The sequence below is a fragment of the Salvelinus sp. IW2-2015 genome, linkage group LG5 (assembly GCF_002910315.2).
Source record: "Salvelinus sp. IW2-2015 linkage group LG5, ASM291031v2, whole genome shotgun sequence".
Lineage (NCBI taxonomy): Eukaryota > Metazoa > Chordata > Actinopteri > Salmoniformes > Salmonidae > Salvelinus > Salvelinus sp. IW2-2015.
In genome coordinates this window covers 9830409-9848093 of record NC_036844.1, presented here as the reverse complement: position 1 = coordinate 9848093, position 17685 = coordinate 9830409, and the positions used below count along the sequence as shown (strand labels likewise).

Sequence of the window (17685 nt, the reverse complement as noted above, 5' to 3'; positions counted from 1 at the left end):
CACGAACCAACACCCAACAACAAGAACCACGACACACACACACACACACACAACCACAACACAGACACCACCACACACCACACACACACACACACACACCACACACCAACATCACCATGTCCTGGTGGTCTTCCTCTGGTTTTTCACCATGCTCCAGGTATCTAGCGTCGTCGGCTTGGGCGATCTCTATAGATGTCACCATACTCTTGAGCTGCCCGCCCCTGAGCCACCCTGGGTAATCCAGCCCGTGCACACCGCATCTGCTCGCCCAGTTTCACCTGACACAGACATAAGGGGCTCAGAAACAACTAGAGTTTATCCTCTCTCCGCCCTTCCTTCCTTCCTTCCTTCCTTCCTTCCTTCCTTCCTTCCTTCCTTCCTTCCTTCCTTCCTTCCTTCCTTCCTTCCTTCCTTCCTTCCTTCCTCAAACATCAGCAGGTACCGAAGACACAGTGTTCCTTGTTTCTCCTCTGAGGGACAGCCTCAGCTCTGCTCTGGATTGTCCCATGTTGGCCCAGATGAATCTCATGTTCCAGGTCAGTTTCATCATTGATTTCAGTCTCTGACATGCAGTCTCTCAACCTCTCTCCTGGTAAAACTGAGTCATTGCGTCTGTGTCAGTCCATTTTTTAAACTTTTTATTCTGCTAGCCAGTTCATCCTTTTCTTCTTCTCTTCTTTCTGCCTCATTACTTCCACTTATCAGTCCATCATCCTCCCTCTCACTGGCTGAGACTTCAGCTTCAAAATGCCATACAAAAACCTCCTCATCCTCGCAACTCTCCTCTCTTTCCTCACAGCTCCTGTGTGAGTATGTGTGGAAAGAACTGGTTCTGGAGGAGTGTGTGAGGTAGGGGAGAAGGGCGTAGGTCTGTGAGTGTGTGTCCGTGGTCCCTGTGTAGGATGGGGGACGAGGGGGTCCATATCTGGCATTCTCCACCCCCAAAACAGACTCCTCAGGCTGGCTCTGATTGAGAACAGAGAGACTCTGGTACCACGACGCAACAACATCGCTAATGATTAACTACTCATGGTGTGATTGTGATAACATACAGGAACTCAAGTCCTTTTGTTCACTTGACCTAGAATGCCTCACAATCAAATGCCGACCGTATTACCTCCCAAGAGAATTATCTTCGGTTATAGTCACAGCCGTGTATATCCCCCTCAGGCCGATACTACGACGGCCCTCAAAGAACTGCACCGGACTTTATGCAAACTGGAAACCACATATCCTGAGGCCGCATTTATTGTAGCTGGGGATTTTAACAAAGCAAATTTGAGGAAAAAGTTACCAAAGTTCTATCAACACATTGACTATAGTACTCGCGCTGCTAAAACACCCGACCACTGCTACTCCAACTTCCAGGATGCCTACAAGGCCCTCCCCAGCCCTCCCTTTGGCAAATTTGATCACGACTCCTTTTTGCTCCTCCCTTCCTATAGGAAAAAACTCAAACAGGAACTACCCGTGCTCAGGACTATTCAACGCTGGTCTGACCAATTGGAATCCATGCTTCAAGATTGTTTTGATCACACGGACTGGGATATGTTCCAGGTAGCATCCGAGAACAACATAGACAAATACACTGATACTGTGTATATAGGAAGTGTATAGGAGATATTGTACCCACTGTGACTATTAAAACCTACCCTGACGGGAAACCGTGGATAGATGGCAGCATTCACGCAAAACTGAAAATGCCAACTGTCGCATTTAACTATGGCAAGGTGGCAAGGGAATATGGCTGAATACAAACAGTGTAGTTATTCCCTCCGTAAGGCAATCAAAGAGTCAAAACCTCAGTATAGAGACAAAGTGGAGTCGCAATTCAACGGCTCAGACACGAGACGTATGTGGCAGGGTCTACAGACAATCATGGACTACAAAGGTAAAACCAGCCACGTCGTGGACACCGGCATCTTGCGTCCGGACAAGCTAAACACCTTCTTCGCCCGCTTTGAGGATAACATAGTGCCACTGATGCAGCCCGCTACCAAGAACTGTGGGCTCTCCTTCTACCTGGCCGACGTGAGTAAGACATTTAAGCGTGTTATCCCTCACAAGGCTGCCGGCCCAGCCGCGTCCTCAGAGCATTCGCAGACCAGTTGGCTGGAGTGTTTACAGACATATTCAATCTCTCCCTATTCCAGTCTGTTGTCCCCACATACATCAAGATGTCCACCATTGTTCCTGTACCCAAGAAAGCAAAGGTAACTGAACTTAATGACTATGGCCCCGTAGCACTCACTTCATTCATCATGAAGTGTTTTGAGAGACTTGTCAAGGATCATATCAACTCTACCTTACCTGACACCCTAGACCCACTTCAATTTGCTTATCACCCCAATAGATCCACAGAAGATGCAATCGCCATCGCACTGCACACTGCCCTATCCCATCTGGACAAGAGGAATACCTATGTAAGAATGCTGTCCATTGACTATAGCTCAGCATTCAACACCATAGTACCCTCCAAGCTCATCAATAAGCTCGAGACCCTGGGTCTGAACCCCGCCCTGTGCAACTGGGTCCTGGACTTCCTGATGGGCCGCCCCCAGGTCGTGAAGGTAGGAAACAACACCTCCACTTCACTGATCCTCAACACTGGGGCCCCACAAGGATGCGTGATCAGCCCCCTCTTGTACTCCCTGTTCAGCCATGACTGCGTGGCCACGCACACCTCCAACTCAATCATCAAGTTTGCAGACAACACAACAGTAGTAGGCCTGATTACCAACAATGACGAGACAGCCTACAGGGAAGAGGTGAGGGCCCTGGGAGTGTGGTGCCAGGAAAATAACCTCTCACCCAACGTCAACAAAACTAAGGAGCTAATCGTGGACTTCAGGAAACAGCAGAGGGAGCACCCCCCTATCCATATCAATGGGACAGCAAGGGAGAAGATGGAAAGCTTCAAGTTCCTCAGCATATACATCACTGACAAACTGAAATGGTCCCCCCACACAGACAGTGCGGGGAAGAAGGCGCAACAGTGCCTCTTCAACCTCAGGAGGCTGAAGAAATTTGGCTTGGCATCTAAACCCCTCACCAACTTTTAAAGATGCAATATTGAGAGCATCCTGTCGGGCTGTATAACCACCTGGTATGGCAACTGCACCGCCCGCAATGGCAGGGCTCTCCAGAGGGGGGTGCGGTCTGCCCAACACATCACCGGGGGCAAGCTACCCGCCCTCTAGGACACCTACAGCACCAGATGTCACAGGAAGGCCAACCGAGCCACTGCCTGTTCACCCCGCTATCATCCAGAAGGCAAGGTCAGTACAGGTGCATCAAAGCCGGGACCGAGAGACTGAAAAACAGCTTTTATCTCAAGGCCATCAGACTGTTAAATGGCCATCACTAGCACATTCGAGGCTGCTGCCCTATATATACATAGACTTGAAATCACTGGCCACTTTAATAATGGAACACTAGCCACTTTAATAATGTTTACATATTTTTCATTACTCATCTCATATGTATATACTGTATTCCATCCTATCCTACTGTATCTTAGTCTATGCCGCTCTGAAATTGCTCATCAAAATATTTATATATTCTTAATTCCATTCCTTTAGATTGTGTGTATTGTTAGATATTACTGCACTGTTGGAACTAGAAACACAAGCATTTCGCTACACCCGCAATAACATCTGCCCTAACACGTGTATGTGACAAACAAAATTTGATTTGATTTTTAATGATGCTACACCAGGACAGCACAGAGGACTTAAATAGCTTAAATAAATAGGTAACACACACACACACACACACACACGCACACGCACACGCACACACACAACACCACACACAACACACACACACACACACACACACACACAGCAGAAGCGCACTAAAAGGGAAAACAAAGAAGAGCATATGACACCAATACCTACCTAATTCAATTGTGTGTTCAATGTAAGGTTTGGACATCAAGACCTTCTGTAAAAAATTTGTCCTCTGATGAACTCGCAAGTAAACAGTTACACAAGTCCACACTCACTGTGCTGGCAGTTCTGCCTGTGTATTCTCCAGGACACACACACGTGTAGTTGGCCTCCCGGTCTGTCACACACCTCGTTCCTAGCACGGCCCACTCTCACACTCATTCACATCTGGAACACAAACACAAGACCAGGGAAAAACTGTTTCATACATTTTATGGACTATCAGGTTGCATACAGATATTTCATGTAAAAATGGGAATGTTTTCTTTCAGGAACAGGACTGCCGACTTTTGAAGACAGCTTGGAGTGAGATTTGCTATGATAATTTTCATGCGCCCTGCCACAACCCCTAATGGGGGGTCGGAAAACGTTACTGTTTTAAATCTAATTTCCTTATTTCTATGTTATTTTGACATGGCTTTAGTTAGGCCTATAACCAAGGTGGAACAAATAAATCTTACACAGGCCAGGTGTATTCCGGATGCGTCGAACATTAAATGAAACACTCAAAATGACTTTGTTACCTGAGATTTTGGGTGGAGAAATTAAAGTACGCTAATATTTTTCAGGTGGTTTGACACTTTATTCAGACAGTATTAAAAATGAGAATGGGGAGACAGGCAAATGGAGAAACAGTGGGTAAGGTTGGAAGCAGGGATTGATCCCTGTTCTCAGGTGAAAGTTGGATGCAACACATGTGGGGAGTGTCAACCACTACACAAGACTCTGCACAGGAAATAGTAATATTAATGTTTTTTTTTTTTTCACCTTTATTTAACCAGGTAGGCCAGTTGAGAACAAGTTCTCATTTACAACTGCGACCTGGCCAAGATAAAGCAAAGCAGTGCGACACAAACAACAACACAGAGTTACACATGGAATAAACAAACGTACAGTCAATAATAAAATAGAAAAAATGTATATACAGTGCAAATGAGGTAAGATTAGGGAGGTAAGAAAGTAAATAGGCCATAGTGGCGAAGTAATTACAATTTAATAATAAAACACTTGAGTGATAGATGTGCAGAAGATGAATGTGCAAGTAGAGATACTTGGGTGCAAAGGGAAAAAAATAACAATATGGGGATGAGGTAGTTGGATGGGCTATTTACAGAGGAGCTATGTACAGGTGCAATGATCTGTGAGCTGCTCTGACACATTGTCCACATATTTTAAGTGCGGGGAGGTGTGGGCAGCGATCGGTTGAAGAGCATGCATTTAGTTTTCCTTGCATTTAAGAGCAGTTGGAGGGCCACGGAAGGAGAGTTGTATGGCATTGAAGCTTGTCTGGAGGTTAGTTAACACAGTGTCCAAAGAAGGGCCAGAAGTATACAGAATGGTGTCGCCTGCGTAGAGCTGGATCAGAGAATCACAAGCAGCAAGAGCAACATCATTGATGTATACAGAGAAAAGAGTTGGCCCGAGAATTGAACCCTGTGGCACCCCCATAGAGACTGCCAAGTTTCGGACAACAGGCCCTCCGATTTGACACACTGAACTCTGTCTGAGAAGTAGTTGGTGAACCAGGCGAAGCAGTCGTTTGAGAAACCAAGGCTGTTGAGTCTGCCGATAAGAATGTGGCGATTGACAGATTCAAAAGCCTTGGCCAGGTCGATGAATACGGCTGCACAGTGTTGTCTTTTATCAATGGCGGTTATGATATCGTTTAGGACCTTAAGCGTGGCTGAGGTGCACCCATGACCAGCTTGGAAACCAGATAGCATAGCGGAGAAGGTACGGTGGGATTCGAAATGGTCGGTGATCTGTTTGTTAACTTGGCTTCCGAAGACCTTAGAAAGGCAGGGTAGGATAAATATAGGTCTGTAACAGTTTGGGTCTAGAGTGTCTCCCCCTTTGAAGCGGGGGATGACCACGGCAGCTTTCCAATCTTTGGGGATCTCAGACGATACGAAAGAGAGGTTGAACAGGCTAGTAATAGGGGTTGCAACAATTGCGGTGGATAATTTTAGAAAGAGAGGGTACAGATTGTCTAGCCCAGCTAATTTGTAGGGGTCCAGATTTTGCAACTCTTTCAGAACATCAGCTATCTGGATTTGGGTGAAGGAGAAATGGGGAGGCTTGGGCAAGTTGCTGTGGGAGGTGCAAGGCTGTTGACCGGGGTAGGGGTAGCCAGGTGGAAAGCATGGCCAGCCATAGAAAAATGCTTATTTCAATTCTCAATTATCGTGGATTTATAGGTGGTGACAGTGTTGCCTAGCCTCAGTGTAGTGGGCAGCTGGGAGGAGGTGCTCTTATTCTCCATGGACTTTACAGTGTCCCAGAACTTTTGGGAGTTTGTGCTACAGGATGCAAATTTCTCTTTGAAAAAGCTAGCCTTTGCTTTCCTAGCTGCCTGTGTATATTGGTTCCTAACTTCCCTGAAAAGTTGCATATCGCGAGGGCTATTCGATGCTAATGTAGTACGCCACAGGATGTTTTTGTGCTGGTCAAGGGCAGTCAGATCTGGAGTGAACCAAGGGCTATATCTGTTCCTGGTTCTACATTTTTTGAATGGGGCATGCTTATTTAAGATGGTGAGGAAAGCACTTATAGAATAACCAGGCATCCTCTACTGCCGGAATGAGGTCAATATCCTTCCAGGATACCCGGGCCAGGTCGATTAGAAAGGCCTGCTCGCTGAAGTGTTTTAGGGAGCGTTTGACAGTGATGAGGGGTGGTCATTTGACCGCAGACCCATTACGGACGCAGGTAATGAGGCAGTGATCGCTGAGATCCTGGTGGAAGACAGCAGAGGTGTATTTAGAGGGCAGGTTGGTCAGGATGATACCTATGAGGGTGCCCGTTTTTACAGATTTGGGGTTGTACCTGGTACTGTAGGTTCATTGATAATATGTGTGAGATTGAGGGCATCTATCTTAGATTGTAGGATGGCCGAGGTGTTAAGCATGCCCCAGTTTAGGTTGATGGCACTGGGTAACCAAATCATCGATTGCAGTCTCCTTGTCCATAGATTGTTTTCATGGTAAGGACACAAACATTTTGTAATTTGGGTGAACTCTTAAAAATAGTGCTGGAAGAGAATTGTGCTTGTGCTCCAGGAGGGTTGGCCTCCCCTGATCTATGTTTCCCAAGTGCTGGGTGTTTGAAAATGTTCTAATTATAACAATTCATTTCTCAAAACCTTCAGGAAAAATCGAATGAATGTCTCAATATTCAGGTGGTTTATGCCTACTAGTTGAAGACCCTTGCAATCATCTGACTCTACACAGGCAGAATATGATTCGTTTATAAGTTGTGAATCCCCCTATTATCTTAGCCTAGCACGTGCACAATACTAAAATGTCAACAATTATATTTGAGGCCTGGAGCATTCAATATCCAATTCTTATTTGTATGACTTATTCAAAACCGTCCATGAATGACGGCAAAAAAACATAGCCTCATATTATCCATTTTTTAAAACACAAGTAGGCATATCGGATTTCAAATATGTGATTACACTGGCAAAATTGGGAAGAAGAATAATACAATAAGTTTGGGGAATAACAGTCGTGTTCTTGCCGACAAGCACCGTTCTTCTTCTTGTTGTTGTATTATTATTAGTTGTATATTTATTGTCCCCCTCTACAATCAAACGTACACTTTTGGGTTCACAGTCTATTATTTTCAGAGTTACAAATCAGGTTACCCTACCAAACTCCCCTGCTAAAACATACTTCAGGTCTGTATGCTGCCTTTTCATTGCCGCAGCCTAAACGCCAATCACCAAACGAGAAGACTAAGGCAAGTATGGATTATTGACTTCAGTACATGGTGTCAAAAGGTTGCATTCTGCAATAGGGACGGGAGTAACAGCATTTTTAAAAAAAAACGTTTTTTACAACGTTGTATATAAAACAGAACTTCCGTTCTTCTGCTCTTTTTACAGTTTGATAAACTCAGTGGAGAACGTTCTCTCTCTCTACTCAGCTCCACTCTCCTAATCTTGAGGGACGTTTCTTTAAAACGCGCGTCCAATTCCCTCGATCCCTTACATAAATAAACCAATCATATGCTTCAATGTGGCGCGGTTCACAGTGCTGTGGTAAAACAGGACATTGGTAGAGGTTCTGTTAGTGATGTTAAATTGCAAGCGCAGATGCGATGAATTCAATTTAAACGTTAAAGCACTGGACTAATTACCTAAATAAATAGAGTACTTTTCACTGAGTGGGATATACAGTGCATTCGGAAAGTATTCAGACCCCTTGAATTAAAGGTCTTTTTGTTTTTTACGTTCAATAAATTTGCAAAAAAATCCTAAAAACGGGTTTTCGCTTTGTCATTATGGGGTATTGTGTGTAGATTGATGAAGAAAGGTTTTTATTTCATCAATTTTAGAATAAGGCTGTAACGTAACAAAATGTGGAAAAAGTCAAGGGGTCTGAATACTTTCCGAATCCACTAAGAGGTGTGGATTGAGCATGAGAAGAAGGTCTAATGCATGTGTCTCATGGCCAATGCGTGATAGTTGGAAGCTCTGCAGGTCTTCCATTTTGGTCAAGAAGTTGGTCAACAGTGATGTGATAAGATTATGTGTAAAAAAATATATATTTGAAGAATTTGTCTGCACTGTATGTTTGTTTGCTAGCTTGCCAGGCAATTTTAGAGGAATGTTTCCATAAATGTTTCAAATTAACTGCCAATATGCCAACATTCCATTCAAACAATGCAATTAATCCACAGCCATACATTGTCTGAAATCAGTTGATGATCGGATTTAGACAAGCTGTAAAAGCAACAAGTACTGATATTGTATCATATAATTGCACTCACAGCTTTCCAAGAAAACAAAAATTGAGACATTTACGGTCTGTTTAAATATATTTTAGAGGGTATTTATACAGACAATTTGTATAAAACTTAAATAAACTGTATTTATAATGATATGACAATATTTTAGGTTGACAATAATTATATTACACAATTTCTGATATATCACAAGCCTTACTTTTATTTTCCTGCATAAGTAAAATCAGGATTATGCCTCTACTGCCTTTCATTCCAATTAGAATGGTTTGGATTTCTCCCTGACCAATATGGCTGCCATTTTCACCCCATTCTGGAACTTTGAGGGTTCATGACATAACCATTCTAGTAATTTCATACGATCTCTATGGGTATGACTCACTTTAATTTAGTACTGAAGGCTTGTGTGATTTAATCAATTCTGAGAGGCAAATTCCTCGAAATGTGGAACATTTATCACATGAACAATTATATGATCCGAACTTGGCGCTTGGGACTAATCTTATAAGTTGATCTAATTTTCCACTGTCTGTTTGCGTCTGTCACCAAGAACAACAGCTAGTATTTATATACACAAGACCCCCTGGAGAGCTACAAGAGTATGTGACCTCAATGTGCACACATACAGAGTAGATATCATTGTTGGTATTGCCCACATAAAAAAGCTATAGTATACTTTAGTATAGTATTCACTGTAGTGTTTTGCAGACTTTACTGTAGTATTCACATTAGTATACTGTAGTATTAACAGTTAACTATAGTATAAATACTGTAGCAAAAGAAAACTGTAGTATAGAGTGCCTTAACTTTAGCTAGCTAGCAAACAAGCCAGAAACGAACCAAAAACATTGTTTAGAAAGTTTATTTTAGTTGCCTGGTTTGCTAAATTGACATATACTGAATTTATTTTTAAACGGATGGGTTTATTGGTGTTAAAATACACCAGTTATGCTATTTTGGACCACCAGGCTGCTGATGTCAGGAAGCCTGTAGTTTTTGTGTTTATACTGTTTCATAACAACAATGACAAGTTTGATGTCGGACGACAATAGAATGTTCATGATGTCACTGCGACAACTGTCTACAGACATGTCAATAGACATAGAATAAACCAGCCTTTAGTCTTGCAATCTTTGGTTGTTTAGTACACTACCGTACTCACTCTGTTTAGCACATGGCCTCACATATGAATCCTTAAAAGATATGGGTGGGGCTAAGGCCTAAGAGGGTGTGAATGATGCTGAATGGGTGTAGACAAAGAAGAACTCTCCAGTAGGTACCAAAACATTCAATGGCCATTTTCTCTGAAGTGGGGTTATGAACTTTCAAAGCAGAATTACTTTCCCATTGTTCCTCAGCTGTAGTGTATGATATACCATTTTCTAGCTCTGTGTCTCTACTTTTATCCAATGTAAAAAACACAATTTCAAATTTTGCTACACAAGACCAAATTGAAACGATCGGTCACCTATAGTAATAAATGTAGTGTTTTTGCAGATTGTAGTATACTTTAGTGTTTAATGTAGTGTTTTTGCAGACTGTAGTATACTGTAGTATTTACTCTGTTTTTTTTCAGACATAACTAAAATATTTACTTTAGTGTTTTTGTTTTATAATCTTTGGCATTTTCTCCTTGAGAAAACCTACTGGATAATTACTAAAAGAGCACATTTTCCATAACCTGTACAGTAGGTAAGAAGGACCAGGGTCTGACCAGAGAGTTCATAGTTTCTGCTCATTTCTATAGCCTGTATGGAACACAATATGGTTTATACTTCACATGTAGGTTTCTCACTTATGGGTAGCACAAATTGGGATATGGGGGAGGGGAATGGGCAAGGCATATGCAAATTAAATACAGTTAAAAAAGTGTAGTGTTTTACCGGACTGTAGTGTTTTTGTGGACATTACAATAGTATTTACTAAAGTGGATAATACTGTAGTATTTACAGTAGTATTCTTCAGTATACTACAAAATTATATAATAAGAACTACATATGATTGAGGGTTATTACAGTGTGTAGTATAGTATTCTACAGTACACAACAGTTTACTACAGAATTCTATAGTAAGTACTGTAGAATTCCATAGTAAACTGCAGTATTTTTTCATGTGGGTGGTACTATATTGTTGTGTGTGTGTGTGGGTGTGTGGGTGTGTGCGTGCGTGTTCGCCGCGTGTAAGCCGTCATAACTCATCATACCTATGAAAGCGTGAGGATGTTTGTATAACTTCATCAGCGTAACCCCCACTGAGTGACCTAATTAAGAATGGACGGATTAAGCCACTCCCTCCAGCCTGAGACCCTCTCAGTCGTTAGACAAGCTGTCCCCCCGGGTTAGTGTGTGTGTGTGTGTGTGTGTGTGTGTGCGTGCGTGCGTGCGTGCGTGCGTGCGTGTATGTGTCTTACTGTGTTGGCAGTGGGCTCCAGAGTAGCCAGGGGAGCAGTGACAGTGGTACCCCAGGAAGGCATCACCTCGTTGGGCATTAGTGGCCTCACACACACCCCCATGGTGGCATGGGTTGGGCTGGCACGGACCTGGACACAAAAACCTATTGGGATCAATTGGTTTTCTACACTAAGCACAAGTAAAAGACAACATAGAGTGTTAGGCCAGTAACCGAAAGGTTGCTGGTTCGAACACACAAGACGACAAGGTACATTTTTTTTTACTGCCGATGTGCCCTTGAGCAAGGCACTTAACCCTAATTTGCTCCAGGAGCGCAAACTACTACTATGGCTGACCATGTAAAACAACACATTTCACTGCACATATCTGGTGTATATGACAATACAACATATTTATTTATATTCACTGTCTGTCCCAAGATCAGCACAGGGATATAGGTCAGAGTAGTTATATTAGAACTGCTAATATTACCCTGCTAGCCTTATGGGAGGCTCACCATCAGGTTAGCAGGCTACGCTAACCTGATGTGTGTGTGCGTGTGTGTGTTTGTGTGTTTGCTTGTTTGTGTGTGTGATTAGCTATGACAGACAGACACATCACAAAATAAAGACTTGCCCTCATTATGGTGTTACTACAGCAGCTAGTGTGGACTAATGAGGGATTATCTAAAACAACACACACACACACACACACACACACACACACACACACACACACACACACACACACACACACATACACACACACACACACACACACACACACACACACACACATACACACAGATTAGAGATGTCTGTGCACTTCATGTAGATGTAATAGGATCAAACAGGTCATCAATAATAAACGGGTGAATTGATTACACCTATCCAATCATTTCAGATCTGTGAGGGGATAAGGGGCTAGAGGCTATTTGGGATAGGCATGCTTCTTACCTGCTGTAATCGGCTCCTCCCAGTCTGGCGTGGCTGTAGAAAGAAGGAGATGGATTTGTTGTGGTGAGAGTGTTTTCCCTAATCATGCGCTGGACACAGTTGATTACTTTAATTATTGATCCCAAAGTCCTCCTGTACTTACATAGAAGTAGCGCCTCCTCTGACTGGGGGGTGAAACAGTCTGCATCACCCTCACATGACACAGGTTCACATTCATCCCCTGAGAGAGAGAGAGAGAGAGAGAGAGAGAGAGAGAGAGAGAGAGAGTAGCTGTCAGATCTTCTTAGCAACACCCCAATGAGAGAGCCACAGAGCCCCAAGGGGACAGGCATCACATACTGTATTTACATATCACACACACACACACACACACATCTTCATGCAGAATTTCCACTTGAAATTCTCTGAACAACTAAGTTCAGATATGGCTTTGATCGGCTAAGTTACGTCACATCAAAAACAACAACAACAACACGAGTGTATTAAGAGACACGCAGTTATTTATTCTAGAGAATATCCTCCGTGAGTTCCCTCAAAGTATCAACGGCATCTGCGGCCGCAAACTACGCACTAACATTCACCCCTTCATTTAAGAGGGATGACGACACTGTTGTTTGTTTACATTTGTCAGTATCCCCACGCACTCACCGTTCACCTGCCGAGGCACAGCCGCACCGATGCACAGCACCGCGAGGGACAATAGCGGGAGCATCTCCGAGTTACTGCTTTCCCCCGCGGTCAAAACCAAAACAAAGGGCAGAAAACTTATCTTCTTTCTCTCGTCTCCTCTCCTCCGCCTTCGCTGCAGAGGCCGCTGTGATGATAATGATGATGCTGATGATGTCGGCGACTCCTCCTCACAAGCTGTCTGTCAATCAGTTTATCCAGAGATGCGAGTTTGTTGCGCAGATAAACAGACAGACAGACAGACAAAAGCAAAGGGATTCTGAGGTTGAGCGCTACCACCTCTTCTCTGGTTCGCTTCACCGCAGTGATGGTGCGCAGTATCTCACCGCGGCTGCTTGACCGCCACAGTCAGTAGCTATAATTGACTAACCTAAAGTTGTAGTTTAGCCATCACAATAATCTCCTGATTAATGAAAATGGATGTATAACCTCATTAAAATAATCAATGTTAACAAAATAGGCCAAATAAATAGTAGTACTCGTTTCCCAGGATACAGGTCATATTCAGTACACTCTTAGAAAAAAGGGTTCCCGAAAGAGTTCATTCGGCTAAGATAAGCCTTTTTGGTTCCAGGTAGAATCCTTTGAATTCACACAATGAGGCACTCATGAAAAGTGGAGTTCTCTCCAAAAGGGTTCTAGCTGCGACCAAAAAGGGTTATATAAAGTGTTCTCCTATGGGGACAGCCAAATAACCATTTAATATCGATAGCAAAAACATTTAGAAAAGTGTAGGCTAGCCTATGTGAAAATACAGAGCTGGCTGCATACGTTTTTTTGATGACATCATACCAATAAGGCCAGAATGGTCCGATGAGAAGATAAGATGTTTTGCCCATCGGGAACCAAATGGAGGAAGTTCAGCTGGGTTGTATGTGTATTGTATGTGTGTGATGGAGAGTTTCTGGATAACGGTTTTCCTGTTCCAGAACGCTGAGTGTATGGACACGACACAGAGAAACCAGTGAGTGTTTTGCTTATGGGAAGCAGAACTTGGTTCTGAATGCAGCATCTGTGCAGGGGATAGGGGGTAGAGGTGGTGGTGGGATAGGTGGGGTTTAGGGGGTAGAAGTGTTGGGATGCGGGGGAGGACGTAGCGGCAAGGTGGGGTCGGTTTAGAGTGTGGGCCAAGAGGTTAGCTTTTTAGGACATGATTAAAGCACCGGGAGGCTGTTTGACTTGGCTGGAGGAGCTAGTGCCTGTTCATCAATGGGTTCATTGGTGCCAACGCCTCACTCAGAGAGGGGGAGACGAGGGAGAGAGATGGAGGGAGAAGAGAGAGGGGGAGGAGGTAGAGAGTTACTAAATGACCCCATGTGAATACTCTTTTTCCCTCTCCTGCCAAATAGGTGATCTGACCTTGTATGCACTACAGCAGTTGCACAAGCTGGTGTATCCTCAACAATGATGAGTCTTAGTATGTACTAATGTTCAAGGTCTGCAGTAGTGTACTGTTCCTAAGGTTTTGTCTCCATCTGCTGGGCAGAGTGAGAACCATCCCCTACGCTGATATGGGATTGGGCAACAGTTTCGTCTGACAGGCCTGACATTGGAGTGAAACTCAGTTCCAGTCCCAAGACTTCACATTCAGATGTTTTATGAAATTAATTAATTAAATTAAATTTTCAAAGGTTTAGACCACCGATTTCCACTGTCTTGCTGCTGGTTCGAATTTTTCCATAGCACTTCATTTATGTATTGATGATGGTGATTGGCTCAAGTAGAAAGCATCCCCAGGTTGAGCTTCCTGTCCCGAATTTGGGTCCATTTTACCTTAATATTATGTTTTAGAATAATTACCACACCACTTTATTGTCCATATGTTACAACGAACAACAGAAATGTGTCTTCTATTCCGTTCAGTTGAGACGAGCACGAGCACTGTAGTGCATCTCCACAGGATGGGAAGCATGTTGTGGGGTTAAGGGCCTTGCCCAAGGGCCCAACAGTAGGGGAATGTCTTGAGGATGTGAACCCAGTAGCCCTCCAGTTGCCAGATCATTTCTGCCTTTCCCCCCCCGGCGCCCACCCGGGGCTTTATCTCAGCTCCTGGATCACAACGCCTTCTCCATTAACTTCAAACAGAGGGTAGATGTTCTCTCTCTCAGAGAAGTCAGTGAAAGTATAGATGTAGAGCCCTGGACTTGTAAAAGGAGACCCACCTCTCCTCAACCTCCACATACACCCAATACTCTGAGGTATGAGGGCATGCTGAAAAAGCCAGTAATGGGGACGTAAAGACAGTAGTCCAAAAAAACAATTTGACACCAGTAAACCTTCTCTGGAGAGTACGTTTCGATATCTTTCCTTTGAGCAGACTCTCTGGTCACTCCTACAACCAGAGTTTGTTCACCTCCACCTGCCAGAGGTGTCGTCCAGAGCAGAAGCCATCTTTGGCCAGGACACCCCTGAATCTTATTAAATCTCTGTGGATTATCAGGGACACTCGTCTCCTCTCCTTGTTTCACTATCCTCCCATCGTCAGACAACATCAAACGACAGTGAACTGTATGACGGTCCAGAGTCACATCAGCTGTTGAGAGTAAAGAGAAAAGAAATGACGGGAAATGTTATCAATGTCAAAAATAGCCCTATCTGTAAAAGTCCATCATTTCAAAATGACGTCAAGTACATTGAGATGTACAAATCTCCCCGTGTCACTAAAATAAGAACTTTCTTTGCAACAATAATAAGGAAATGTGTCTTACGGCTTTGAACCACTGTGAACTAGATCCTTACAAAGTGGAACTGGGGCATGATTCCATCGGTGTTATTAACAACATAGCTGTACTGTACCTGCATGAGGAATGACTGTTTCCTCGCTGGGTTCACTCGTGTCTCCCTCTCCATAGACGGCACACACTCGGGCTCTGCAGGACGTGTGTGGTTGTTTGGGAGCCAACAAACTCCTCCCCGTCTGTTAGCAGCGAGGCCCACTCCTCCTGTCCTTCCTGTTTGTCCTCCGGTCTGTAGCAGAGCATAGGACCTCCCTCTACAGCCTCAGCTGGTCTTTACCAGGTCAGACTGTCTGAGTTTCTGTCTGCTGACAGGACTACGGGATGCTCAGGCCAAGACCCTGACACATTCTCTGTTACAGTGATGTCACTGAACTCACCAACTCCTACCCTGTCCACTGCTACATGTCTGATCTGGTGCTGCATGTCTTTCTCCAGGCCTGATATCGCACAGTCTTCCTCATTATCTCTGGTCTCCAAGTATCCCCACTTCCCTAAACAGGGAAATAGATCAGTTCTGACAGGTCTGTACTCCACTCTGAGGCTGTCAGTGTGTCCAGTCTTTGACGGTGTTAAGATCAGAGTGATGCTGCTCTGCTGTGTCTGTCATCTGAACAGGGTCAGGCTTTGATAAAGGCTCACAGTCAGAGTCCACAAACCTGTCTCCCTGGTAGAGACGGATGGAGGCTCCAGGAGTGGAATTATCTGGGATGGAGCCTGCAGTGAACTTGAGTTTTCAGTTTTGTCTGGCCTCGTTAAAAACCAGTAAAGACATGAATGATTGTGATCATTTTCCTACTCTGGTCTTGTTCTCCTCAGCCATGAACCACGGTAGTTGAGTATTCTGGTAGAGGAGCGCGGATCTGGTCTGCGTTTGTTTTGAGGTCATAGGGAAGACTTTCAAGGAACTCCAGCTCAGCCTGTTTGTCATCCAGTCACTGCTCTGCAGTCTTCCAGCTGTGTCTCTATCCTGGACTGCAGGTTTCCACTGCAGTCCCTAACACAGGCTGCTTTAGGGTGCCGGTTCTTCAGAGGAACATCCTTCTCTCCACTGGGCACCAGCAGTTAAGCGAGGGACTTCCAAAGGTATACTATCTCTCTGTAACCCCTGATCACCTTCTCAATATCTCCATAGTATGCGCAGTAGAGACCAGGGAAATCGTTTTTGGGATGTTCAGATACCAGTAGTTCCGGAGCTCCGTCCTCTGCTGAACAAATTGGGATCACGTTCTTCAGCGTTTTTTAACTGAATCACTTCTCTTCCAAGATGAGAAATCCTTAAGGACGAGGAAGGCCTGAGCTACACATGTCACAGCCATGACTGCATGTGTGGCTGTTTGCTGCTAAATCACTTCAGGATGAATCTGCTTCTCTAAAAGGGAGGGAGTCAGCCGATCCAGTCTGGAGGTTCTCTTTTCGTGCAGCCATATAACTGCCAGGATTGACATGGTACAGGAGTGGATGGTTTAGATACTCTGAAGCGCCACTCACCTTCATCAGTCCAGTCAGGCTCTGATGTGCTGATCCAGTCTCAGAGCTATGAACCTCTCCTGCAGAGTGTCTGTCTCTGTTACCTGGGCGGCAGTGGTTGGAATCGGCAGTGATATTTCCCCCGTACACTACCGAGTCTCGAGGCCCACAAGAAGAGATCAAGTCAGACATTTATTGTTATAAAATCCCTGAAAGACGGTCAGATAGGGGTCACACAGGGTCGATTCAATATGTGTTGATATTTGATAGTCTACTGTGAAATCGCCTTTGATGTCAGGAAACGCAGTGCGAGATATTGTTCTGTAGATACCCAGTCTGAAGGACTCGGAGCGACAGACATACATTATTCCAGGATGAATGGGCTGAACCAAAGCTGGTACCTCAACCCATCCTAAGAAAGACAGATTGGAGGACAGGCACAAGAGGAGACGTGACTTATTAGACTTAGTAGTAACCTGAGACTCATAACTCTGTGAAGTCATTGTGATACTGACCTTCTCCTTTCATCGCCTCTACGTATCCTTTCTTCAGCTCAGAGTTCTCCTGCTCCAGCTTCTAGATTCTCTTCTTCAGTATAGAATTCTCATCAGGGAATGTCCATCTTCCTCTTCTTAGAAACACTATGCATCATATTAAAACACACTTTACGATGAAAACCAAATAAGCAAGCATTTGTTTGTTTTTACATCCTGAATCTCATTGCACCAAACAATTTGAGACAGTCAAT

The 17685-nt window shown here is 44.1% G+C and overlaps 1 protein-coding gene across 1 annotated transcript in view; it reads right to left on the bottom strand.

Annotated features, from left to right (window-relative positions):
• The window catches only part of LOC111964488 (EGF-like repeat and discoidin I-like domain-containing protein 3), a 22037-nt gene extending 4572 nt beyond the window's left edge, over positions 1 to 17465 (bottom strand). Inside the window, 9 exon segments of the mRNA XM_070443764.1 lie at positions 205 to 278; positions 3991 to 4074; positions 4077 to 4118; positions 11110 to 11238; positions 12046 to 12078; positions 12188 to 12265; positions 12694 to 12913; positions 15858 to 15961; positions 17453 to 17465. Of these exon segments, the coding sequence (XP_070299865.1) occupies positions 205 to 278; positions 3991 to 4074; positions 4077 to 4118; positions 11110 to 11238; positions 12046 to 12078; positions 12188 to 12265; positions 12694 to 12913; positions 15858 to 15961; positions 17453 to 17465 (777 nt within the window).
• Positions 17466 to 17685: the final 220 nt, after the last annotated feature.